General features: G+C 43.4%; 1 protein-coding gene across 4 annotated transcripts in view; it reads left to right on the top strand.

Annotated features, from left to right (window-relative positions):
- Ano4 (anoctamin 4) overlaps positions 1–27180 on the top strand; it is a 320973-nt gene that overhangs the window by 199187 nt on the left and 94606 nt on the right. For 3 of the 4 annotated variants that reach the window (XM_041677181.1, XM_041677189.1, XM_041677199.1), the window contains 2 exons: positions 22170–22270; positions 25549–25593. In XM_041677181.1, coding sequence (XP_041533115.1) covers positions 22170–22270; positions 25549–25593 — 146 coding nt within the window. Of the gene's footprint in view, positions 1–22168; positions 22271–25486; positions 25594–27180 lie in introns of those variants that run through there. The other variant, XM_041677208.1, reaches the window with a different exon arrangement.

Genomic DNA, 27180 nt, shown 5'->3' on the forward strand with positions numbered 1-27180 from the left:
GTAGCTGTGTAGGAAGCTGAGCATGACTGTGCATCTGTAACCCCAATGCTGATGGGGCAGGGGCAGAGACAGGCTAGCCCTGGAGCCTGCTGGCCAGCTAATCCAGCCAATAGCTAATTGGTGGGCTGGAAGCTCAATAAGAGACCCTGTCTCAAAAAATATGGTGGAGGGTGACTGAAGATACATCAGCAGTGACCATGTGTGTACACACATGTACATACACCAAACAAGTAAAAATTGTAAGTTTATGATACATGTATGGACAGCATATAAAATTTTAATCTTTAAACCTTTGTCAAGGCTTCCTGGATCTTTGATATTCAGTAACTACAATCTCATCCAGAGAAAGCAATTTAGAGCAACTTTCTCTATTGACTCAGAGTAAGTCCAAGTCAATTTGTATTTTATCTGTCTATTTAAAGTGATGCCCTGCTTAAAATTGTGCTCATATTATTCATTTCTACTTTTCATGTTTATTTCTGTTTCTTATTCATTAATAATCTAATTAATATTCCTTTGCTGTGCTTTTGAATCATCATTTGTAAGGACACATTTTTTTCCTTTATGCTATTACCTGACTTGTGGATACCTTGAAATCCTTAGAATGTGTAGGCAACAGTTGTATTCATAGAACAATACCCATCTGCTGGCTGAATTAGTCATGTGGGACCTGAAAGGAGGCTCCATCATTAAAATCATTATAAAATAATTCTATGACTAGGGCTCTATAGTAGAGCTTGGAGTCAGGGATGGTGATGCCTCCGGAAGTTCCTTTATTGTACAGGATTGTTTTAGCTCTCCCGGATTTTTGCTTTTCCATATTAAGTTGAGTATAGTATTTTGAGGTCTGTGAAGAATTGTGTTGGGATTTTGATGGGGATTGCATTGAATCTGTAAATTGCTTTTGGTAGGACGTCATTTTATTATGTTGATCCTACCTATCCAAGAGCATAGAAGATCTTTCCATTTTCAGAGAGTCTTATCTCAACAGGCTGGTGGCTTTGAAGAGGTGTCTTAGTCACTGCCCTATTGCTGTGAAGCAACGCCATGACCAAGGCAGCTCTTGTAAAAGAAAGCATTGAACTTGGGGCTGGTTTGCAGTTTCAGAGGGTTAGTCCACTGTCGAGGGAACATGGTGGCATGCAGGCAGGCCCTGGAGCAGCAGCTGAGGGCTACATCCTGGTCCTCATGGTCCATATGCAGAGAGAGGCTCTGGGCTTGGCATGGGGTTTTGAAACCTCCAAGCCTGCCCCAAGTGACCTAGTTCCTCCAACAAGGCCACGCCTCCTCATCCTTCTAATCCTTTCAAATAGTGCCCCTCCCTGGTGACTAAGCCTTCAAATATAGGAGCCTATGGGTGTCATTCTTGGTCAAACCATCACAAGGAGTGAGCCACCCTGGTGTGAGATGGCCTATGACGAGGTGTGTGGCACAGGAAGGGGGGTTACCCCTAGACATTTGCCGGTGCTGTTGCCTGTAGCAGCAGTCTCTAAAGGAGAGGGGGAACTTAGGAGAGAAAAGATCAACCATGTAGGGCTTCAACCCGATTTGGAGTTCTGCCTGATCCAATGAGAACGCTGTGGAGTAGAAAGTGTACAACAGGCCTGGGACACCTTGAAGGCAAGGGCCCCCATGGCAGTCACTGGGTTAAGAGTGTGGAGGTGGTGGGTGCTACATCTTTTTTCAATCCTGGGCAGTGCACCAGCAGCAACTGTTGCCACTGGTACCGACACCAGACTTGCCAAATCCCCGTAGTATCCAGACAGTCCACGTAGCGGTCTTAACAACCGCATAACTCGGGGGTTTATCTGAACAGAAGGAAAATAGGAGCAATGGAGGTGGGCATTGATTCAGTTTTAATCTGCTAATTTTTTCCTCCTAAATTTAGGATACTACACTTCAGAGTTAAAGATTCCATATGGCTTGTCTAGTTTCTTTCAGGGCAAATTCTGTCTTCCTGGGTTTATCGTGGAGACTTACTCCAGTGCTTAGCTACAGAAGTTTGAATTTGCTACAAAATATTGAGAATAGTTAATTTTTCAGATCTTTCTATTTTATGTGTGTGAATGCTTTGTGTGCATGGATGTATGTCACCACATTTTTACCTGATGCTATCAGAGGTCAGAAGAGGGCATCAGAACCCCTGGAACTGGAATTACAGTTGGTTATGAATCACCATATAGGTGCTAGGTATTGAGCCCTGGTCCTCTTTAAGAACAACACATACTTTAAGCCACTGAGCCGTCTCTCCAACTGAGTAACTAGCTAAATCCTATGACTGTGTTGAAGTAACACTAGTCGTTTTGACCCTAGGGTTTCTGAGTGTTAGAAACATTTGGGGCTACATAATTCTTTGTCGTGGGTCTTACACATTGTAGGTGATTAGCAGCAACTGTGCTTTCTCCGACGCTGTGCTGGTAACACCTGTTCTAATTCTCTGAGGATTCTTATTTGTCCCAGCAAGAACTGACAGGGCCAGAAAGGGTTGGGCTTAACGAAGAATCACAAAGTTAAACACCTGATCCACTATTTTGCGGCTTGTTGTTGTATCTATGAAGTATTGAAAGGAATTTAAAGTGGGTGAAACCATTCTATGATACAAGAGGCCAACTGTTTTAATCAGAAGAAAAGAGCCCATTTCTTTGGGGCAATGAATAAGTAAGTTAGGAATGGCCTCTCAAGCCAGATAACTGAGATTTAGATCCGCTTGCCTCTGTACCACTTACTAAGTAAATAATTGAGTAAGATTTTTAACTTATGTCTCAATTTCTTCATTTTTTTAGCTGGCATATAATTCCATGAAACTCAAGTGACTTCTGAGTTCTATATTCTGTTTTTACCAGGAGAGTCTGGCACAAATTAAGCACCCAATCCCAGGCAATGATGTCATTAGTAAGAGGGGAGTGGCTTCACTCACTGCTGGGACCGTTTGGCTGGATTTTTCAGGCATTCATCTTTATCCCCATCCTTTCTTAGGAAGAGGGTCCCTAACCTGTGTCTAGGGAAAGTAGGAGATGCCGAGACACATGTCAAGTGGCAGCTCTACCAGGACCAGTCCACTTGCGGCTGTCCACGTCACTGCCCAGAAACAGCATTGTTCTAGCAGCTCCAGGCTACTTCAGGAAAGTGGTAGTGGGGGCCATGCTTTTTCTTCTTCTCCTCCTCTAGCTCTGATTTCCAGTTTAATTTCTGAGTCCAGTTGAAAGCTCTAAGGACCTTAGCTGCTTGTGTTTATTTAGGAAGAAAGAGTCGAATCAAAACATTTTCTTTGCCAGGTCAAGACGACCAGAACAAAGTTACCTTGAACTGATTTCCTCAAAAGATGACCTTAAGTCAGTCCGTAATTTCACATGACTCATTTGTATTCTTTCAACACTCCAAAAAAAAAGCACAACTAAATGGAAAATAATATGCATTTTCCAAGTCACAGCAGAGGCTCCAAAACTGTATGAAGAACCACAAGAAGAAACAGAATCCACACAATCCCCTTGGAGCTCTATCCTGGACTTCTGGGGGATAAAGCCGGTTTGGCATCGTTGTTATTGTGTAACACATGGGAGCATCATATTGCTGCATCCAGGAGGAACTGAAGTCTTTCTTTCGTGGAATCATCTGGTTCCTCTTTTTCTTTCATTACTTCTAGGTTAAACTGCCAAAAACTGTAAAAAAAGAAAAAAAGGTGTTCATACGAATTAACACCAATTATTTATGAATGAACAGGGAGATTGAGAAGCTTCGAAACAGCAGTCTGGAGAGCTGTCAGTCCGTGGTTCTGCTCATCACTCTGACAAAAGTAGAGAACTGAAAGAGGAACTTCATTAGCGAAGCCTAGTAAATCTTAATTGCCAATGTGTTTGGTGACCTGGGGCGGGGTCAAGACTTGACTCAAGGGCAGTCAAGGGCGTCTGATGGCTGTGATTTTGGAACGAATCATTCATTCACTTCTTCATTCACCAGATACCTCTCGGATGTCCACTATTAGTGCAGATAGTGTAATATGAAACAAGTCAGCATATCAGGTGTGGTGAAGCTATCGAGAAATGCCATGCACTGTGCGCCCGCCCCCCCCCCCCCACCACCACCATGTCTGTGCTCTAGACCCCAGTTCGCGAGCTTCCGGCAAGGGGCTGGAGGTTGAGAATACAGACAGACACAGAGACAGACTGACACACAGACCTTCAATCAGTGATACCAAAGCCCCAAGAATGCTCCCTTTATTGTGTTCAGGGGCAGATTATATAAAGATAGCCACGCCCCAGCCAAACCCACCAGAAACCACTCTCCTGCCATCAGGAACTCCTGAAGGTCTTGTGCTCAGAGCAGCTGTAGGCACTCAGATCAGGGAAAAACAAGTTGTTTACAAGAAATTCAGGATCTGGGGTCTCACTGCTCCCAGCAGAGAAACATACACAGATGTGAGGAACTGGCAATTCATTTGGGAGTTCAAGGAGAGGCTTTATGATAACGGGGAGCTACATGCAGAGAGGCCGGAAATGCCCATTCCAAGGCGGCTGGTGAGAGTGTCATGTTATTATGTTTCCCTGTCACATGAATGTGGGAAGAATCAGTGGAGCTGAATGGGGGTGGTGGGTTTAGACCGAGAAGCTAACTGGATTTGACCAGCATCTGGGAGACTGGGAGAAGTCTTTCAGGGCACAGAGCAAGAGACAACTTAAGTTTGTAAGCAGTGTTGGAACCTCTGGAGAGGCCCCACCCGGGTGCCATCCCTCCCTACCCTGCCCTTGGCTGTAAGGCAGCTTAATTTCCAATATGTAAATTACCCCTTCACTCCTACCTGTCCAAGGACCCCAAGTTTCCTTTCTGAAGTTCTCCCTTGGTGCCTCTTATGGTTAAAATTATTTGGGAAATTTTGTCTTCCAATAAGGAAGCATTTAGTGTAGAAACTGTGTCCCTGATCCAAGTCAGGGAGGCCATATCCGGTTCCTTCAGCCTGAAACAGCAACGGGGAGTCTCTCAGCACTTCAGACCCGAGTGTCTGGCAGAGTGCAGACAAGTATCAGACACCTGTCAGAACTGGTCTGAGACCCACATTTGCCTGTCCAACTGAATCCCACTGGATGTAGAAAGATAGCACTCCCTTTCCAGCGTCCCAGTCCCCCCTGAGTGTCTTCACTGTAGACTCTGACTCGAACCAAGAACCCCACAGATAAAGAGATTCTTAGATAGGTCCCCAGCTTCTCCCCAACAAAGTCAAGAGGGCTCAGCTGGGGGTGGTAGGAGGCATGCCAAGATGGCAGCAAACAGCATAGAGAAGCCATATGAATTCTGTTAGCCTCCTAACAGAACTGACTGAGGAAACATATCCCTTCCTAAGGCTGAACCAGAGCCATCTCTGTAAAACTCAAATATTCACATTGTGACATGCGAATTCTGGCATCTCCCTTTGAGATGATTCAGGGGCCAACTCTTTCTGGGTCTCTGCCTGGATGCACTGGGTAAGTTGCACACAGAGGGCTGCCTGATGTCCACACCCTTGTTCTGATGCCAACACTAGTTAATTGTCTCTGTTTAGAGCAGAGCTGATGTCCCTCAGCACAAACCTTTAACTTGGGAGCCAGCAGCAGTCAGAAGTCTGAATAGGGAAACATCTGGAATTCGCCACTCCTGGGGGAGGGGGACAGGCAGACAAACTGAAAGTTCTTTGCCCCATAGAATGAAAAGAAAGTTCCGTCCCCCCTTTCCCTCCTACAGCGTAAGAGTGTCCGTCCTTAGATATGCATGCTTCAAAGCTGTTGCATTCCAGACCCTCTGCCAGGCACTGGAGGCTCAGAAGTGAATAAATGCCCCAGTTATCTCCTGTTGCATAAAACAACTCCCAGATTTGTGGGTCTAGACAGCAGGCTTTTGTTTAGCTCTCAGATCCGCAGTTGAGCAGGGATGAGCAGGGGGCGGGTTTCTCTCGGCTTCACTGGACACCGCTGGGATCGGTCCCATTAGGTCCTAGAGTGGTCCCTGCCCAGGCACTGATGTCATCTGAGCTCTCAGCTGGGGCTGCACACATTTTCTTTCCATCCGTGCTGCTTATGGTAGTCACATGGTGGATACATCCCAAGGTTGACGTCAGGTCGTTTCGGCAGCCAATGCCAGAGTAGTCCCTTTGACTGTCTTGGTTGAGGCAGACTTGAAAGGGAAAAGGAGAGACTCCATCCACCTCTTGGTGGAACCCAGGGAGGATCCAGGTGAGTGGGATGGCAGTGGAGACTATTGCTGGGAAGTGTAGCATGCCCAGTTTGTTCACAGAGCTTTAACTACAACAGAGAAACAAAGCATCATGCCACCGTTTTTGTTTCTGTTTCTGATTTCTGAAAACACCAAGGGAATTATACAGCTTCCAGGAGCTAAATAAAATGGTCACAGGCCTTAAAGGAAGAACAGACACCAACCACCTTGGGTTGGCATTCCAGAGAGGAAACACGCTAGACTTTGCACGATTAGCTGGAGATTTAGTCCTCCTGGCTCAGGGCTGCGTCTCTCTTCCTAGTGTCAGGAAGACCACACAGGTTTCCCACAGTCCCCGTATGGTCCCTTCATTCTTGACTGTCACATCATTTATGCTCACTCAGTATTTCCCTGTGAATACAATGAAGGTCAGTTAGAGTTTTTCTTCCAAGTCTCAGCGGCAGGGCTAGCCAGATAGGAGTTTTCCGACACTCATTTCCCGAGTGTTCCCATGTAGGGCATTGGCCCCTAAATTCTTTACACATGAAGCCCGCTCCACTACTACAATTTAAGTAGAAAGCCATCTCAACAGCTTTCTTTCAGGCTAAGAGTTTGACTAAACCACCATGCAGGAATCCTGACCTCGAAGGGTCTTCAGGGAATATGATGTTTACTGCCCAGGGGAGTCCTTTGCCTCTCAGTTCCATTTTCCAGTCTCATTTGCCCCCCAGACGTGTTGAAATTAAAAAGAGCTTCCTAGAAGGCCAGGACTGCAGCAGATGAAAGAAAGAAACCATGCTGCCTATGATTTCCCTGACCTTAGCAGGTCAGCTGGTAGGAAAGAAAATTACACGTGGTGAGACCTTGTGCCCATTAGTGTTTCAGAAACGCATTACGTTGCCCCTGGGGGCCCCTTCTCCTCCATCTGAAGGCTCCTGGGTCCAGCTAGGATATTATTTTGGGTTGTACAGCAGTAAATCACTGCAGCGTGCATTCGGGGCTGCCTAGATGTAGTTTCCCGGACTCTAATCAGTACCCGTGGGTCTTCTGAAATCTACTTCCTCACTCAGTGACTTGTGGACAGCACTATAGTTCTAAAAGGGTATAAACTGCTTGAGTCTTTCCTCTTCTCCCTGATTGTCCCAAAGGTTTCTCGTACTCCAAGTTCACTGTGCAAACTCCATTTGAATGAAAAGCTCCCTGTCTTGATTCTCTCTGTCACATGGTGCTGTATTTGGTGTGCAAAGTGAAGCGAAGCGATCAGTTCAGCGCTGGATGCCAATTTGTGGTTTGCTTTTTGCTTCCTTCCAGCCTCCATGAAACAAAGCAATCAATCATGATTAGGAAACCAAGAGTTACACCTAAACTCGGGAACACTGGGTGCTGGTACTGGAACTGGCTTTGTGTGAGCTTAAATATTCTAAGAGTCATTAGGAGGTAAACTGGATATGAGATTGCGCCTATTGGCTGATGATTCTGAACTGTTCTCAAACATTACTTTGTTTCCCTGTTTGCTTAGCTGTTTCCGTAGGTCATCATTGAGCCTCCTCACATGTAAGCCCCTGAACTCTCGGGCTGCTTTGTTGCTTTGGCTTATCCACCTGGGAAAGTCTTGATGACATTTGGTGAAATGGCACCTTCTTTGCCTGTATCCGATGCTAAGATGTTGCTGCAAAACTATATCAGCTGCTTTAACGTTAAATCTTGACCCTGGCCTCGGCACCAAGAACACTCAGGGTGCCTGATAGCTGTACCCTTCTTGTATGTAGAATCCTGTGGTTTAGAACAGTATCCAAGCAAGAGGTAGGAGCACAAAAGAGTTGACCACTCCCACCTCCTTAGAAACTACTTCCCTATTTAAACTGCTTCTTCAGTAGTGGTAGATGCCAGATTTCCTTTCCTTTCTGAGTCTGGCTTGTCTCACAGCTGTTTGCTGTGGGACAATGATCTTGTACCCTGTAAAGATTTGTCACTTGTATTGGTTTAATAAAATGCTGATTGGCCAGTAGCCAGGCAGGGAGTATAGGTAGGGTGAAAAGAACAGGAGAATTCTGGGAAGAGGAAAGTTTCAGTCTGTAGTCATCACCCAGATGCAGAGGAAGCAAGATGTGACTGCCTCACTGATAAAAGGTACCAAGCCATGTGGCCGACACAGACAAGAATTATGAATTACTTTAAGATGCAAGAGTTAATAAGAAGCCTGAGCTAATAGGCCAACCAGTTTATAATTAATGTAGACCTCTGTGTATTTCTTTGGGACTGAACAACTGCAGGACCTGGTGGGACAGAAACCTTGGTCAATAGCTGTTCATCATTCCCATTTGCTGAGAACATGAGTTATTGAATGGACCCTAGCTGTGAATGCTTATCAGTAGATTGATATTTGTGATAACATAAAACATAAACATCATGATATAGTTTTCCCCAAATATGTGTGTGTGCACATGCACTATTTTCAAAATTAGGAGTGTGCTTTTCATAAGCACCAAAACTCAATATGGATTAGCTGTCATTCAAGTATGTGGTGAATGCTACCTGGTTGACAATTCTACCACTTCTAGTCAGTGATAGCCAGGGGCATTTGCTACTATGGCATAACACTGCCAGCCACACATTGGTTGTCTGCAATACCCGGTGCTCTGTTTTCTACTTGGATGTGGAGGGTCATCAGGGTTGATGCAATGACCATATTGTAGCCTATTCACCTAACTGCAGCACAGAAAACCTTTGATGAAAAAGCTAAAGCATTATCTATAGCTCCTTGGCACTGGAAATTTCCTGGTTGTCACCTGGAGAGTGTATCTTAATTTCCCATAAATTTAACCACATTGGAACCTTTGTGATATAAAGAAAGTTAGTATGTTCCTAATAATAGTGTTTTAATAAGATTCTCAATAATGTGGAAAAACTACCAGGCATCTAGATCCCAAACTGTTCATAAATTAGTTTAATAATTGTTCTCAATAAGCACTTGCTTAGAAACATTCTAGATACTGGCAATATCGCTTAGGCAAAGGTGTTCACTATAGTATCATTGACATAACAGTGAAGCATCTCATTATAGCATTAATTTCCCAAAGTGTATATTGGTTTTATATCATTATAGAAGAGATTATCTCAGCCCTAGAGTCTTGAGACAGCCATTGTTTATAATCCCATAGTTTGCGAAGGCCAGGTTTCTGGGTACAACTCAGGTACACCCCCTCATCAGGACGCCTATAATGATATCCTAAGGATGTCAGTTAAATTGCATTCCTTTCTGGAGTTCAGGATCCTCTTATGTGGTCATTTAGTTCCTTTTAGTTGTTGGAATAATGCTTAATTTTCCTGGAGGCCGTCAGTGAGGCACTTTTCTCAGCTCTCAGAGGCTGCTCACAATCTCTTGTCCTCCCAGGTCCCCTCACGCCATGGGAACACATTGTTTCAAGGCCTGTAGGAGGCTCTTTTTTAACGTCTGGACTCTGTTGTGAGGATTTATCTGACTAGTGCAGTGTGATTTGGAACGAGCCCGTGGTCCAGAGATGGGTATCTAGCTACAGGAGTGGTGCTCCTTTTGCTCACAGTACCCATCGACACCCTAGAGGCTGGCTGCCATTATTCTGGCTCAGCTGTCTTAGACATCTGCCTCCTCCCCACTTCAGACCTAAAAACAAGGAATTTTTCAGGCAAAGAACTTCTACATGAGAATGTTAGAAGCTTGGCAATTTGGAAATAGGAGGAAAGAAATTCACTGTGGCTGGGCCTAGAAACATAAGAAAGTGTTACAAGATAAGAAATGGCCAAGGAGGAGGGGGAGGGAAATGGGAGGCTGGGAGGAGGTGGAAACTTGTTTTTTTTTCTCCTTTTCTCAATAAAAAAAAAAAGAAAGAAAAGAAAAAAAGAAATGGCCAGAACAGGAATTGGCCACATTACTGATTTTCCAGAGAGACCCAGGAAACCATGATCACAATGCATTTTTGTTTTTTAATCATTCAAGTCCAACTCGGTGAAACAATGAATTTTACGGGATTATATACAGGAGTATGAATGAGAGGTTACTTACAGGAGCAGAAATGACTCAAAAACCACCCCATATGGGTGAGAGTTTTGTAAAAGCTAGGAACCGGGAGCACACTGTATAGCCTACAGGCAGTTCCACAGTTTCTGGGGTCTACACCTGCAGGATTTGATGAAGGAGGCAGGGACAGGAGGGTGCAATGCACTCTGAAAAACATCTCTGATGCCAGTGACAGTTTAGGCAAGGATGGAATGAGAGAACTCGCCTATAAGGCTGCTGCAATATTTAAGACAAAATCAGATTGATGGTGATGGGGAGGATGGGGGCAGCATCTGCAAAGAGATGTAGATAGACTCATGGTAGTGAAAAGGGAAAGCCAGCAAGACTTGGTGGTTAAATGGCTGTGTTGTGAATTATTAATGGGTAAAGGGTGATGGCTGAACTCGAACCACTGACTGGATCACTGTGATGTCAGGGAGAAGAATGGTTTCTTCAGAGACGTGGGTCGAGTTGAGTATCTTGAGTCAGACATGCCAGCAAGACAACCAAGAGCAGACATTAGGTAAGCCTTGGTTAAGGTGATCTGGAACTTGGACAACTCTGGTCCAAAGATACCCATCTTGGAGATACAGATAACACTGAATGCCATTGGGAAGAAGGGAGATCATCCAGTGAGAACCAGGAAAATGAAACTAGAGCTAAATGGAGTCCTTGGGGAAATGAGATTTGACGGTCTATTAAAGGCTATTTCCTGTGACAGGCACTAGTGTCGTTTTCAGAAAGTGAAAGTTTTGGTCATTTAGAACCATACAGTGCCACCAAAGCTTCCTTCCCTTGGGGTTCTCTCTCTCTCTCTCTCTCTCTCTCTCTCTCTCTCTCTCTCTCTCTCTCTCTCTGTGTGTGTGTGTGTGTGTGTGTGTGTAAATGTGTTTGTACATGTGCATACACACTGGAAAGGAATTGCATCAGCCAGTTCACAATCAACCAAAAAGCCTCTTCAAACTACACCCAAACTCTGATATGCCTCTAAGAGAATCAGTAAGAACAGACACGGAAACAGTCTCCTTAGAGACATACACCCTCATTTTCAAGAGAAAACTGGCGCTCAGAAAAGAGCAAGTCATTTGCCCAGTGGCACACAGCTGTTAGATAAGCAGCCCCCTGGGAGGAACTGAAATAGCTTAGTGATTTCCCTCGCATCCTTAGCCCTCCAGGAATGTATAGTCTTCCATCAGTTTCCCAGAACGGCTTACAGGGAGGTAGAGAAACTCTAGCACCTGTCAGGTATTAGTGTCCACATACCAGCCAAGCATGTAGTAACTATGGGGGGGAGAAAGAAGGAAATAGTCCTTTGTTGGACTTCCTTTTGTCTAATCGCATTAGCCAAAGAGGAGCCCTGCAGAGTGTGCATGCAAGTTAACGAATGTATCCAGAAATGCACAGGGAGTAAGTAGCAGAACGAGCCTGGAAGTTGGCTCTAACTAGTGGCTTCATGTCAATCACAAGATATTTAGAGCTATTAATATGTGCTAGATCCAGCATTTTTAAAATACAGGTAATAATTCTATAAAAGAGTAATGAGAAAGAAAAGATAATTAAGGACACCTATAAGGGCCCTAGCTGTCCTCTTGTGGAGAAGTGACTTGGAAGCCCACTGTGTTGGTAAGAACTTGGACTGTACTCTTTGTTTGCTATGCTTATTCTCTTGTGTCTTCGCTCTTTGGGTACACTTAATGGGGGTGATAATAGTGCCAGCCTCATAAGGTTGGCGTGAAGATGGGGTGACAGCAGTGTAGTCTCATAAGGTTGCTGTGGAGATGGGGGTGGATTAACACATTAAAAGCCCTAAAACCCGCCTACCATGTACTGACCTTGGGCAGCTTCTCCTGCCTCCACCACTGATGTCCAGTTAGATTCACCATGATTTTCTCCATTCAAGAAGCTTGCCTGGACCAGGTAGAAGTCAATATCAACCTTTGGCTGTAGTAGGAGGCTGCTTGCTTGTTCATTTCCCGGCCACTCAGACTCCTGAGATAATTACTCAGAAGCTATATTAATTAAATCACTGCTTGGCTTATTAGCTCTAGTCTTTTATTGGCTAGCTCTCACATCTAGAATTAACCCATTTTCATTATTTTATATTTTACCACGAGGCTCGTGGCCTACTGGCAAAATTCCATCTGGCAGCTCCATGGCGGTTCACGACTTTGCCTTCTTTCTCCCAGCATTCAGTTTAGTCCCCCCCCCCCCCGCCGCCTAGCTCTACTGTACCCTATCACAGGCCAAGGCAGATTCTTTATTCATTAACAAATAAAAGCAGCACATATATAGAAGGACTTTCCCACACCATTTGGCTCCAGAATCTTTTTTTTAATTAATTAATTTATTTATTAAAGATTTCTGCCTCCTCCCCGCCACCGCCTCCCATTTCCCTCCCCCAATCAAGTCCCCCTCCCTCATCAGCTCAAAGAGCAATCAGGGTTCCCTGATGTGTGGGAAGTCCAAGGACCACCCACCTCCATCCAGGTCTAGTAAGGTGAGCATCCAAACTGCCTAGGCTCCCCCAAAGCCAGTACATGCAGTAGGATCAAAAACCCATTACCATTGTTCTTGAGTTCTTAGTAGTCCTCATTGTCCGCTATGTTCAGCAAGTCCGGTTTTATAAATCTTAAGATTTTACTTTGTTCTCATAATAGTGTCATGTAGTGTCCCTAAGGGGTCACAGAGTTAATGCATATGGCCATGCCTGTTTGCCCCTTCATGCTCAATAAATTGAAACAGCAGGCATGTTTATTCCCAGGGCCTTTACCCTTTACCTTTCTTCTCTCATTACTGGGAATGCCTTTTCCCTGGATAATAAAACAGACTTCTTCTGCACTTCCTTTAGAACTCTGTTTAAAAGCATCCAACGGCCTATCCACACCGTTCTGTCTCAAATAGCATTTCCTCCCCATCATTGCTAATCCATGTCCTCACCCACTCCCTAAGAGTACACCCACTGTGAGAAATGATGTCTGTGTCCCTGTCTCTTGCTTTCTACTGAACATTATGTCTCCTGGGTCATGTCAGTCGCGAGCATGAAGTGGCTACTCATTGTTTCTCAGTATACTGAATGAGTGGGTATCAAACTTGAACCTTGCAGGAAACCATGAGGCCTTGAAGGGACAGGTAACAGGTTGCGGGCTTAGCTCTCAAGGATTTGGTTTTTGTTTCCATGTTTGTTTGTTTGTTTCTGGTGAAGCTTTGTAGTCAAAGATTCCCAGAGCTTTCACAGATACTAGCTTTCTTTTTGACCACCCTCCCAGGCTGTAACTTCTTTTGATACGTCATGGAGGTAATGACAGCTAATAATGGACTACATGTTCTGTCAGAAACTCGCCTGTATTAATACCACTTAATATAATTCAGTCAGATGTGTTTGTATTAGTTCCCATTTACCGGTTAAAACAGAGACACGGAGAAGTTCAGTAGCTTGGGAGGAACACAGCTGGCAGGAGGTACTGTAGATCACAGAGCTGGCAGGGGGGAGTGTAGATCACAGAGCTGGCAGAGGTAGTATGGATCATACATCTGGGAAGAGGTAGTATGGATCACACAGCTGGCAGGGAGAGTTTGGATATCTGCTGTCCAACCTCAGAATCTACATTCCCATGTAGCTTCTGAAGTGCAGCCTCTCAGGCAGCTCTAAACTTAAGCTCCAAATCCCATCTTATCCTGACTGTACTTACTTTGTGTCTCTGGTCCAGGCTTCTCCCAGAAGCTCCAGACACGTTTTGAGTGCTCTGTAGCACATCTTCTCATGGGCATCTTTAGATGAGCATTCCCAGACTGTCGGAGTTTACAGTCTACCCATGTACCCACATTCCTTACTTCTGTATCTCCGATCACCCTAATTTTTTTTCTTTTTAAATAATGTCAGGAGTCATAAAAAGTGATGATATGTGGGTACACACACACACATGCGCGCGCACACACACACACACACACACACACACACACTTCTTCATGAGACAGATCACTTGTGTTAGATTGCGGTATATGGCTACATTTATTTACTTTCTCCTCCTATTTCTCTATTTAACATTTATGAAATTCTTACATCCCAAGGCAAGGACTGCGTCTTGCATACTTTTTTATTCGAGGAATCTAGTACTTAGAAGATATTCAATATATTCCTGTTAAATGAAAGAAAGAAATGAGTATTTTATCTATTTCTCTTACAGGTAGTTCCTATGCTACAAGATAGTTTCTCCAGTTCTTTGCCGAAGCGTATGTTTCCAAAGGCCGCCAACCCACCATTTTTCTTCTCACCCAGGCTCTTCCCTAAGGAATGTTGATTGCAGTATTTTAATGTCATAGCCCATCGCCACTTCTGTTCACTCTGACACTTGCGTGCTTGGATTTTTTTGGCAGGGGACACTTAATAACAAGGCAAGATCTGTTTGAAATGGCAGCGTAATCATTCAGCGGTGGAGAAAAGGGTGATGTACGAGCTGGTAATTACCAGTCATCTGCTACACACCTATTCGTCAAGGAGGGAGCTCAGGAAGTGTTCTGCATAGGTCAGCCTTATGAGTTACGGCTTAACGAGTTGAACACTAGGAATAAGCCACATACATCAAATTTTCCCCATGGTCATGTGAAAGGGATACACAAAAGCATATAGTACCCACAAACATTATTATATCGTTATTTGTGGGAATTGGTCAACATTTTTCTCAAGAGAATCAAAATGAATGTGACAGCTCCCAGTCCAATGCTGGCTCATGGGTAGTACGTTTCCTTTACAGCTCTCATGAGTGTCCTTGTGCTCTGTTGCTTTGACTGCTAAAGTAGGATGTTCTTTCAAGATTATCCTACATAAGCTGATGGAAGGTCAATTCAGAGAACGTGCACCTTAAGAAGCCACTAGATAAAGTTCACAAAGGCACCTGAAGCTGTGGACACGGGATCAGCTGCACCTGGGACAGATATTCTGCTTGGCCGTGAATCAGCTGATCTGCCTGTCTCTTCCCTAAACCAGCCAGGAAGGCTGCTCTCCTGAGTGGGGATAAGATGAGGGAGCACGTGACAGTGCTTTGTCAGCATCAAGCACTGTGAATAAGTTATTTAAATATCAAGGAAAAATAAGTAAACACAAGCTGTGGTTTCCTGGAAAAACATCGTGGGCTTACCACACTGGAATTTCAGCGAGCAAAGCAAATAAATCTTCGGGTGCTGGCCCTTCTCTCTTGGGGATTTCAGCATTGCACTGAGACGGTCCTGAGAACCCTGTCATTCGCATGGTGTCCAACCGTCTATAATTCTAACTCCATGAGATCCCATCCCTTCCCTGGGCTCTTCAGGCACTACACACACATGCTACACAGACATACAGACAGGCAAAGCATCCACGTAAGAATAAAAATGTAGTTCCTTGGAGTGAGAGAACATAAAGCTGAGCTTCTGTTTTTATCAACTACCCAAAAAATCAAGTTGATATTCTTTTAAAGTTTTCTTTACTTTCAAGAATTTCATATGCATATGAAATATGATCATAGTCACATACCATTCCCCTTCTAGTTCCCCTATATCCTACCCAATGTGCCCCTCCACACTTCAGGTCTTTGTATTTTCTCTCCCTGCAGCCTGAATAGCCCCTTTTAGTACTATGAACATTTACGATAGGGAGAACGTCTTCTGACCAGTTTGAAATTGGTGTTTCTGTCTCCTGTAGCCGAAGAGTATGTTGTTTTCAGTATAGGGTCTTCCTGTGTCTTCATGGTGGGTAACCACGGGCAATGGGAATAACAGTATTGTTTTGGAGACCTCTGGGGCCACCCTGGCCAGTATCTACTAGGGAGGCATCCCCATGCCTTGGACTATGACTTTCACTTAATAACCCAAACCTTCTGGAAGTTATATAGTCCACCCATGTAGGTCAATTCTGTTCAAACACTTTCTTTTAAGGTGCATTTTGAAATTAGCTAGTTAACTAGTAGGGTTCGATAGGCTTTTTCATATATCCTTGCTTTTGATTAAGCTACTCATTACCTTCTATTATCCCTCCTTACATTGTCCCTTCTTAATCTACTAAACACCAGTATTCCCTCCCCCTACTTAATTCTTTTTAAATTGGGTTACAGGATAGTAGAATTCCATATTTTTATGCTCCCTTCATTTGGGTTAGGTCTCCACCTTGCTCCCTTGATCGCCTGCTGCCCCACAGTCCCCTCCCCTCCCTGCTTAGGCAGCCCTGCCCTCAGCAACCCACACTCCCTTTCCTCTATAACCTCCTTTCCTCCCCTCTTAACATGCCCCTCCATGAAGGTTTCCTTTCTGCTTTCCTGCCTTCTGCTTATTCTCCAAACTAACTACACACACGCACACACACACACACACACACAATTTGAAACTGGGATCCACATATGGAATTTTCCCTTCTGGACTGGAGTTACCTCGCACAGCATATATTTGTCCAAGTTCTATCCATTTACCTATAATTTTTATTTTTCCTTAAAGATGAATAATTCTCTGTTAGTATATATGTCAATTTTCTTATCCATTTTTATGTTGGTGGATATCTTGGTTGATCTGTTCCCTGAATATTATACATAGAGCAGTAAGGACCATGGATGTGCAGGTGTCTCCATGGTAACATATAAAGGCTGGTGGGTCTCTGCCCTGAAGTGGAATAGGTTAGGGTTTAGGGTTAGGGTTAGGGTTTCCTAAGTGGGTCCTACGGCAGTTCTATTCCTAGACTTTGTTTTTTAGAAACCTTGCATCTGATTTCCAAAGTTTATAGTCCCACTGGCCATGTATAAGACTTCCCTGCTTGTCAAATTCATGGCTGAATTTGTTGTTATTGTATTCCTGACAATGAGCATTTTAACTGCGGTGAGGTAGAATCTTAAAATATGTAGCTTTAATTTGTACTCTCCTGATGGCTAAGGATGAAGAATACTTCTTAAAAGAATTTTCCATTCAGTTCCTTACACCATTTTCAATTGGGTTGTTTCCTTAATGTTTAGCTTTGGGGGCTCTTTGTGTATTCTAGACACTAGTGTATTCTGTCATAAATAGAAGAAAAAGATGGTTTCCCTCTTCCTTGGACTACCTAGTCATTCATTTCATAGTTTCCTGTGCTATACTGAGGTTTTGAGTTTCATGGAATCCTAGTTGTTGGTTATTGTCTTATTTTCTAGGCTACTGGAATCTTTTTTCAGTCCTCATCTATAAGTTTTTCTTCAGTGTCTCCCACTATTTTTGGTTTGATGTCTGTTTTTGTCAGATGTGAGGCTTGATAGGCCTGTTTGTTTCCTAGTTCCATTTGCTTGGGGTGCCTTTTCCCACTCCTTCACCCTTGTCTGTTGTTGATGGTGAGGGCGTGTATCTTGGAGGTGGGAAAAAGATTGATCCTGTCTCCTGATCCAATCTACTAGTCTGTGTTTTTATTTGGGAAATAGAGACCACTGATATTCAGAATTATTACTGAAAGATATTTGTTTAATTCCTGTCACTTTTTTGATTCTGTGGTGTTCTCCTAGATCTCTCTCTCTCTCTCTCTCTCTCTCTCTCTCTCTCTCTCTCTCTCTCTCTCTCTTTGTTTTTCGAGACAGGGTTTCTCTGTGGTTTTGGAGCCTGTCCTGGAACTAGCTCTTGTAGACCAGGTTGGTCTCCAACTCACAGAGATCCACCTGACTCTGCCTCCCAAGTGCTGGGATTAAAGGCGTGCGCCACCACCGCCTGGCTCCTAGATCTCTTTTGATTAACTGTCCTGGCATTTATTTATTCCCTATGACCTCTTTAATGTGTTTATCTTTTTCCTCAGATTGAAGTATTCCAGTATTCTGGCTTAGTGGACATGAATTCCTTTAATTTGTTTTTATCGCTCCTTCAATTTTAATAGATGGGTTTGCTGGGTATAATACCTGAGTTGACAGTTGTGATCTTTTGGGGCATGAAATACTTCTCTCCAGGGTTGTCTGGCTTAGAATGTTTCTGTTGGGTAATCAGGCATTATTTTGTGGGGCCTGAAAATCTTGGCCTTTCCCTCCTGTACCTTTCAATAGCCTCCCTTTGTCCTATATTTTTAATGCTTGAATTGGTAGTATGTCATAAGGAGATGCTTTTCTGGTTCAGTGGGCAGAACCAAGGTACAACTAGATAGGAATCTATTTCTCTAAGTGTGGTAGTTTTTCTCCTTGGTTTTACTGGAAGTCTGTTATACAATAGACTTTGGTATGATAGTCTACTCCTTTGTCTATGCCCATAATGCAAAGGTTACAGCTTTTCCTGGTTTCCCGTAGCTCTCCCAACATTTGCCTGTGGATTTTCATCAATTTGTCACTGACCTTTACTGCCTCTGTCTTGTCTTACAGTCCTGATGCTCTGTCTCCCACAGGATCCATTCTGTTGGTGGGGCTTTCTTCCTGCTGAGGGTTTTATTGGGGTTTTTGAGGTTTTTCATTTCAGGCATCATTTCATTTTGGCTTTTCTTCAGTAAGTCTCTTCTCTTGATTGATTTTTGTTCTTATATCTTGTGTTGACTTCATTTCATCCCATGCCTTTGATTTTGTCTTTTGTTGGTTATTTGAATGCAGTTACTATTATTCTTTTTTTTTAAGGTTGAAGGATGTTTATTAATCATGCTTTTGGTTGTCTTTGTCCCCTGTTATTCCAGAAAGGATTTGTGGTCACATAGAGTAATGTTTGAAGACTCATTGGTATTCTCAACAGAGATAATATAAGAAAGAAATACCTAATGTTTTTCAAGCTCCCTATTTTGAAATTTCAAGCACCCCATGACATCTAACCCCATATGTTCTACTTCAAGATACGTTTTGTAATAAGAAAAATATTTAAATCCCACCAACGCTAAGATCTGAACTTAACAAGTGGCTCAGATCACTATCACAGACCACAGCGGCTTTTCACCTGAGTGGCTGCCGAGTCAAACTCCAAAGACACATTCTTTCTTCTCACTTCTGAATACCGTGCATATTCCTTCCATTTACGTTGACCTACAGGGCATACATAGGCTATTGAATTCTGCCAACTCACTAAATGTGTTCACCAGAAAGTCATCTGGCTCTTGGTATGGAGGTAGTAACGTGTAATACTAGGTAGACAGACATATCAAGATGCAGTCTGTCTCATCTGAACAATTTACAAAAAATGACTAGCCTATAAAGTAGTCCTGTTTTGTAGTTATAAAAACCTACTGACAATCTTAGAAATATAAATTGTATTTGGATAAGATCCTTACTGTAACCTTGAAGGAGAATCCTTGGAAAAATTTTGTTTACAAAGCACTTCTAAGCAAGAAGTTCTGGATGTTCACCTTCCTAGAAATGCACGGAGGGGGGAGGACCTAGGACTTACCACAGGGCAGGGAAATCTGACTGCTCTTTGGGCTGGAGAGGGAGGGGGAGAGGAGTGGGGGTAGGGGGAGAAGGGTGGGAGGAGGGGGAGGGAAATGGGAGGCTGGGAGGAGGAGGAAATTTGTTTTTTTTTTCTCTTTTCTCAATAAAAAAAAAGTTAAAAAAAATAAATAAAAAATAAAAAAATAAAAAAAAGAAGTAAGCATGGGGCAGTGTTCAGACTTACATGTTAAAGACAATAGGAAGTCATACGAAATATTAAGAGACACTCATATCTTAGCTCACACTATAAGGACGTAGATGATGGCCACCATATACCTAGGGAAGCCATTGTAGGTCTGAGAAAAGATGGTGATGGAACCCTGAGTTTAATTACTCATCTCCTCTTGATCAGGGCCAATATGCTGGACAATTTAGAGAGCTATTAAAAGGGTCTCATTCTATTCCATTCAAGCCTCAGAACAAGGTGGTCATGATAAAGATTCAGTAGCTACTTGTTAGACAGAAGAATTGAGAGAGCCTACTGAGTGACAGACACACTGTGGGAGGAAAGTAAAAGAGACAAGCAAATTCAATATTTCTATTCTGAGTCACTCTGTACATAATAATAATCTTCACCAAATATATAAGACTAAGGTAGGACATTTAAAAAGTATAATTTATTCAATTAGACAAAATTTGATGTAGAAAACAATACTGGGGAGTAAATTCTTTTTATGGCATCTCTGGGCATATTCACTTTAGGGAAGATGTCCATGTTAAGAATATAGTATTCTATATTCTAATATAGCTATTTAAAGCCTCCATAAATTTTTTTCTAAGCTGCACTGTGATCAAAAGACAAAACCAAACAAACTCTGTGTTTTCTTGACTATTATTCTTTTGAATTCTGTCTGGTATTTCCTTTAGGTCATTCTCATTGGGGTCTACTACTCATTTTTGGAGTTGACATGTCTTGGACTCCCAAGCAGCTGTTTCTGGTTTCTCCCTAGAATGTGCACATTTTGCGTTAGTTGAGTAGGAACCTGGGACTGGTGGTCTGTGAACCAGTTAGCATCAAGAGTTAAGGAAACTGTGAAAGGGTAGGAAAGGAATTCAGGATTCAATGAGCTCTTACTTATCAGCACCAGGAGTTGGGCAGATGAAGGGAATTTGGGCACAGTGGTCAGGGCCTGGGTAGAGTATTAGGAACTTAACTGTTACCAGAGAGAGGTAGGAGGTCCTGGTAACACTAACATTCTTGAATTATTAAGAGAAAACAGTGTAAATGGCATACAACATGCACAGAAAGTGACCCCCTTACATCTTTAGACTTTTTGACTTACTGTATTTCCTCTACTTCTTCCTATTACTCTCCTCTCCCTCTGGGAGCAAAACCCAAAGAAAGAGTTTGTAGTTAGTTGGTCATTCACGTCCTTCTTAACCATAGGCAAAGACCAAAATCTGTAGGGTGCCTATCTAGGTGTGAAGGTCTAGTTGACTTCCCTATCCAAGTAACTTGTCGGTTTAAAAGCCCCCAAAGACACAATGCAGGCTTTGGAAAAGGCTGCCTGGCACCAGCCCAGCTTCTGATCTCTTATCTTATTGGTGCCTCCATCTCCGTACTCCTTCACCAACTTTTGTTTCCATCTTGTCGACTGGGAGTATTTCTTCTTGTCTTTACTCTTTTGAGGAGGGGTATGAGTGTGTAACGTATGTGTGTGTTTGGCTGTCTGCATATGTGTGGGTTCACGGGTATGGGCCTGTGCAGAAACTAAAGATTGCCGCCAGGTATCGTCTTTGACACCATTTCATCTGTTCAGGCAGGGTCTCTTGCTGAGCCTAGACCTCACAGACTCACCCCTGCCTCCACAGTGCTGGGATTACCGCAGGGTCATGCCAACCTGCCTTCTAGGTGGGTTCTGTGGGCATGTACTCCAGTCCTCGTGCTTCTGTGCTGAGAGCCGTTATCCACAGAACCATCTCCTGAATCTCCGTCTCTCCTTTCAATAAATCTCTCCTTTAAAACTTTTTCTCCACCAAGACGCCACAGCGATCTCTGAGCACTAAAATCAAGATGGCTTCCCGATGTTCTAAGAGTGGGATCCAACAGCCTATGATGCTCTTCTGCGTACCCTCGCAACCTGTAACGTCACGCTTTACGTCACACACCTTACCACTCATTTCTCAGCCCGCGACCTTGGCACGCGTCCCTCGCTCTCTTCCCAGCCTATCCCTGTGTCTCCTTCAGGTCTCAGCTCAGGTGACCTCCACAAAGAGGCCTTTTCTGATCTCTTATCTAAAGTAGCATGTGCCTTCTCCACACAACGCTTTCCCGGAATCCCGAGTCTTGATGGTGCTCACCTCTGTCTGAATTTATCCCTCTCTTTTAACCGGTTTTGGCACCTGTCCCTTTAAATATTTATGGAGAATGTAAACATTTTCTTCTTTTCTTCACAGCCGGATCTCTAGTGCTTGAAACAGGGACATATTGGCTAAATGAATATATGCACACTTTAAGTCGCTGGTTTATTGCCAAAGAATGTCCCAAATTATAAACTCCAAGTTTGTACATTCCGAGTTCCAGCTGTGTCTAAACCGGGGGAGGTTTGGATATACTTTCCAATCTATCTTCTTTTTTTCTGTTTCAGTGCTCTCTAGTAAACAGTGATGTCATCTTTGTAAAACTGCATGCCCCCTGGGAAGTCCTGGGAAGATACGCAGAGCAGATGAACGTAAGGATGCCTTTCAGGTAGGTGGGACTGTGTTTCCCCACCGCTCGCCCTCTCTCTCCTGCTCCGCTGTGAACCTAATGATGCTGTTTCTTGGAACAAATAAAATCATAGTACAGGATGGAGAAGTCATTAAGGCAGGAAATTTTCCTGATGTTCAGAAAATGCAAATAAATCTTCGTGCCCACAGTGACTCCTTCCTGTTATCAAGTGGCATTTCCAAGTAGCATTTGCATTTTGAGAGTGTCATTTCTAGAATTTCTGTGTATTGCTGCTTTGAAAAGCTAGACACCAGATACCATGGTCCTTGCTGAGCAGTACCTTCCAGGAAAGAACAATCAGTTGTTCCAAGAAATAAGTTTAAGAAATTTCATAAAATATGATCTTTAAAAATAACCTATTTTTAAAATGAAGAAGTCAGAAATTCTATATAAGGACAAATAATTGGTAATTGTTCAAAGGTGAATAAAGATACTTTGTATGGATTGCTAGGTTATTTAAAAGGATAAATTCGCCTTTGTCTCACGGTGTCTGCTCTTAATTCATTATAGGTTAAGGAAATATGATCTTCATTTGTTGGATTAAAAGCAAAATTAGACAGTAAACACGAGATTCCAGGTGCAAAGATGTGGGGGGGGGAGTGGGGTGCAGGGTGGGGGGGATCACCAAGAGAATCTGCTAAAAAGAAAGGGGATTTAGTGCTGAGGACAGTTCAAAAGTGACTTGTGTGAAGGATTTTGGGTTTTCTTCTTGCCAAGAAGAAGACCAAGATAGAGGACAAGAATTTGGCAAGATGGCATCAGGTCTACAAAATGCCTCTTAGTGGGCTGTTAAAATTATGAAAACCATCAGTCTGCTAAACTCTGAAGAGGGAGGGAGGGGAAGGGAGAGAGAGAGAGAGAGAGATTTACAGGTTTACAGATTTACAAAAGGCCAATTTTCAATCATAAGCTTATAATATGTCTCTCAGAACATTTTATTTTCTTTGTTTGTTGGTCTTTATGGCCTAATATCAAGTCAAAATATAAGCTGGGGTTTCCAGCATCTGCTTTCCTGGAGGCAAAATTCTCCAAATAGATAAGCACAATTCTGGACTTATGATTTATTTCTGCATTTAAAATGTTGAAGGAAATCTGAGAAGTCAAGGGCACACACACACACACACACACACATGCACAGGCGCAGACACATACACACACGCACATGCACATGCACAATAAGAAGGAAAGAAAAACAATTGTTTGTGCTAAGAGATGCGATGCTAAAATAAATCCTGTGACTTGATGCCATAATAACCATGCACTATGAACCAGTACCATATTATGCTTAAGAACAAAAGGGAAAGAAAGCACTCTGAACTACATTTAGATAAACACTAATATCCCTTCCCTGGGCTAAAACTTACAACCCCTGTAAGCAAGAACGCACCTCTCTAATGAAGAACCCAAGGAGATAGAAACCTGAGTGGTGGCCTACAAAGCCAGACCTCTTAGTACTTGGGAGGGTTTCCCCTCTGAAGGAGCTGACCTCCCGGGATAGAGATGGACTGCTCGTCCATTTCACGTGCACGAGTAGTTTCCTTATGCAGCACGAAGACGACGGGGAAAGCAGAAAACTAAAAGTGAACTTGAGCGGTAATCTACTCTCGGAGGTGGAAATTCCTGCAGGGAGACAGCTGGAAGAGAAAATGCCGTTATACATGGCAGTAATTCACCTCACTGATGCTGATTTGATTTTACCTGGGCCTAGCATCGCCTCTTAGAACCTGATGGATGCAAGCCCTCATGAGCACGCACTGTCCTCGGTTTGACGTGTGGCTCTCACCTGAGGCTCATGTGTTTCCAGAGGTGGAATTCTCCCGCTGTACCGTTTTAGGAACGTGTCCAGACGTCAGTTTAGCTGAGCTCACGTTCTCTGGAGAATCTGATACGTTTATTCCTTTCAGTAGACGATAGTGATTCTAAATCTCAGGCTTAGTTTCCTGCTTAATGCTGCAATTATTAAAAATAAATGTAAGAATAGCCTTTTGTGGGAAATCTCTAATAAACTGGCTTCTTAAGTACCTCTGTGTCCATAAATTTGTAGTTTAAAAATAATAGGCTGTTTTTTTGAGCATTTTTAGGTTTAAAAGAAAATTGGACCTATGGCACAGAGTGTTCCACATACCCACCTTCTACAGTTTTCTTACCAACATCTCATGTTAGCGTGGGTGTGTGTATAGCCATTGATGGGTCAATAGCAGCATATTTTTAACTAAAGTCTAAAGCATGTGACCCACTCATCTACAGGCTTATAAATATGTGTCATCATGTAGAATCATGTAAAATCATATATAGAATCATGCAGAATATTATATCCTAAAAAGAAAATGTTATACCCATCCGCTCTTTCTGCCTGGCCCAGACTTTGTATTCACTGCAACTGTTGGCCAAACGTGGCAGCTCATATTTGACATGTAAAATCCCCTTTTTTGCAAAAGCAGAGTAGCCCATGTCCATGCAGAATACACATGAACTGCCTCAATCTCGTAACTGGTCCCTTGGCAGACACCAGAACTATGGGAAGAAATTGGGTTTGATGAGCTGTCCAGTGAGCATGCTCTCTCCTCAAATTACACCCAGAGGTCTCATTTAAATCCTTAAACAAATTAACTAAAGTGAAGCAACATAGCATATCTCTGTTGTGTCCTGTTCTTGGGTTTTTTTTTTTTTGTTTTCTAGGATTTTGTGTTTGTGCCTGTTGAGTTTACCTGTTGGTAGTCAGGTGGTTATGCCCACGTGGGTATTTATAGCAGGCTACTGATGCTATGATCTTGCAGTAGATGTGAAATACATGCTTTTGTACTTCTATCAAGATTATGATAAAAGTGTTGAGAAAACATAAATTGCTATGTAAATATCCCCCTAATATAATATCATGTCTGCTAAATTATGTATGTTGCCCCTAGTTCTCTGAATTTCCTGGGATGAGAGTAGACCTCCCCTGAACCAGTGTGAGACACTAATCTCCCTAAGCATCACGCTACTGTGTGTGTGCTGTGGGCCAGATGCAGCCCTGAGGCAATTATAATAATGAGAGGAAGAAGCAGTGATGGAAACCGTTGGTCCATGGGGTGTCACAGCTCCAAGTGCATGCCCTGTGTCCTGACTACACTTCCCCCTGTTAATCTCTCTCTAGTTTTTTCTTCTTCACCTCTTACAGGCTTCTATCTCCAATCTCCTTTCCTTCCTTGCTAGTTCAAACTGTAACTGACGATGGGTTTTCTTCTCGACTGGCTTCATTTTTGCTGTTCTTCCAGGAGAAAAATCTATTACCTGCCCCGCCGGTACAAGTTCATGAGCAGGTTAGTAGCACGCTCTGTCCCCGTGGGGTTGGCTGCTGACTACTGCATGCTAGCAATGACAAGGAGCAACAAGCCCAGGAAGACAGGAGACGTAGTCACGTTTTCGCATTAGCCTAGAAAAACCTTGTAAATGTCCTCCGCAGAATCTGCCCCTTCACCCACACACCTCGGAGCATGCTCACCAGCACCTGCAGGTGTGTTGAGGTTGTTTTTCCGTTTAGCCTGACCTGTAAAATCGATTGCCCCCAATCCCAGCCAATCAGAGAAATTTTAGCCTGAACGTTGTTGGCTTCCACATACATTTCTCCCTCTGCTGTTTGTAATTTGAGAGCTGGAAGTGCAAGCAGTCCCCCCACCCTACCCCCTACCCCCTACACCCCCTCCCCGTCGAAGAAGCTGGTGGCTATTCCTGCATCATGGGAGAGTCCTTGGTATTTGTGATGTCTGGTTGGTACAATATTCAGATGGTACAGGAGAGCTCTTATGGCACTCAACATAGGAAAAAAAAACCATTGAATGAACGAAGTTCTTACTGCAGTTCGTATCCTTCCGAAGCTTGTTTTCCTTGTTGTTCTATAAAAGCCAAGGGAAAGGGGGAAACATCAGTGATATCCTTCACTTGGCTTCATTTTGTGACCATTGGTGCCTCTAACTTCAAAACCTTAATTGCTCTTCTATGCCTACTCCCCCTTAACTGAACTAATGACTTAAATGGGGATCCCTTGTGTGGCTCTGTAAACCATTAAGGTAATTCAGTTCAGTGGGATTCAATATGTAGATGCATTGGTTATAGTCTATATGTAATAAAGAATATATATGTAATGCATTATATATAATTTCTATGCTACTTATAATCTGTGTAGAGTGGTAAGTAACATACATTGGTGAGCGTCCTCAAGTATGATGTACCAGCAGAGTATGGCAGGAGAAGCAGCCTCCACAGAAACCGAGATGTTATTTCTCAACAATTCTCTGTGCAGCTCTCTCACTAGGCGATAGGTGTGGCGTTTCCCACTCACCGTGGTGCGGATCACTCCCTTCCCGTATAATGCTCTTCGGTGGACGATTTGTACCACACTCCAGCCCATGTCAATAGTCCTCCGACTTCATCCGGCATCAGAATTATCTGGGGAATTTTAAAGCGTGGATTTCTGGACCCCACCCACATTTCTATTTCCACTTCTCTAGAATGAAAACACTTCATGTCTACCAGAGGGGGATCCTGAGGGCTGCATGCATGGCCTGTGTTCATAAATGATATCTCTTAGTTGATTTTCATGGAGATGTTTGTGGAAATAATCTCAGGTGTGTATATGCCTCCTGTTCCCCCCTCTTACCTCACTCTGTTCTAGTTTCTTCTAAAGGAGAGCCTTCTAATTCTAGCGAGCCCTGATTTTATTTGCCAGGTAGCCATTTAGACTCCATGGTGTCTCCCTCACGTGCCACTGTTTGCATGGCTGTGTGACGTGTGCCTCAGGGTCACGCTGCACTCTGCCCTCCCTGGTCAGCCTTTTGAACTCTGCACGTGCTGTTCCAGGGTAACTTCTAGAATCCATCTGATGCTGTGCTTGCCCAGGGCCATCCTTA

The sequence above is a fragment of the Microtus oregoni genome, unplaced genomic scaffold (assembly GCF_018167655.1).
Source record: "Microtus oregoni isolate MIOR12 unplaced genomic scaffold, Mior012 000001F_ref0000356, whole genome shotgun sequence".
Classification (NCBI taxonomy): Eukaryota; Metazoa; Chordata; class Mammalia; order Rodentia; family Cricetidae; genus Microtus; species Microtus oregoni.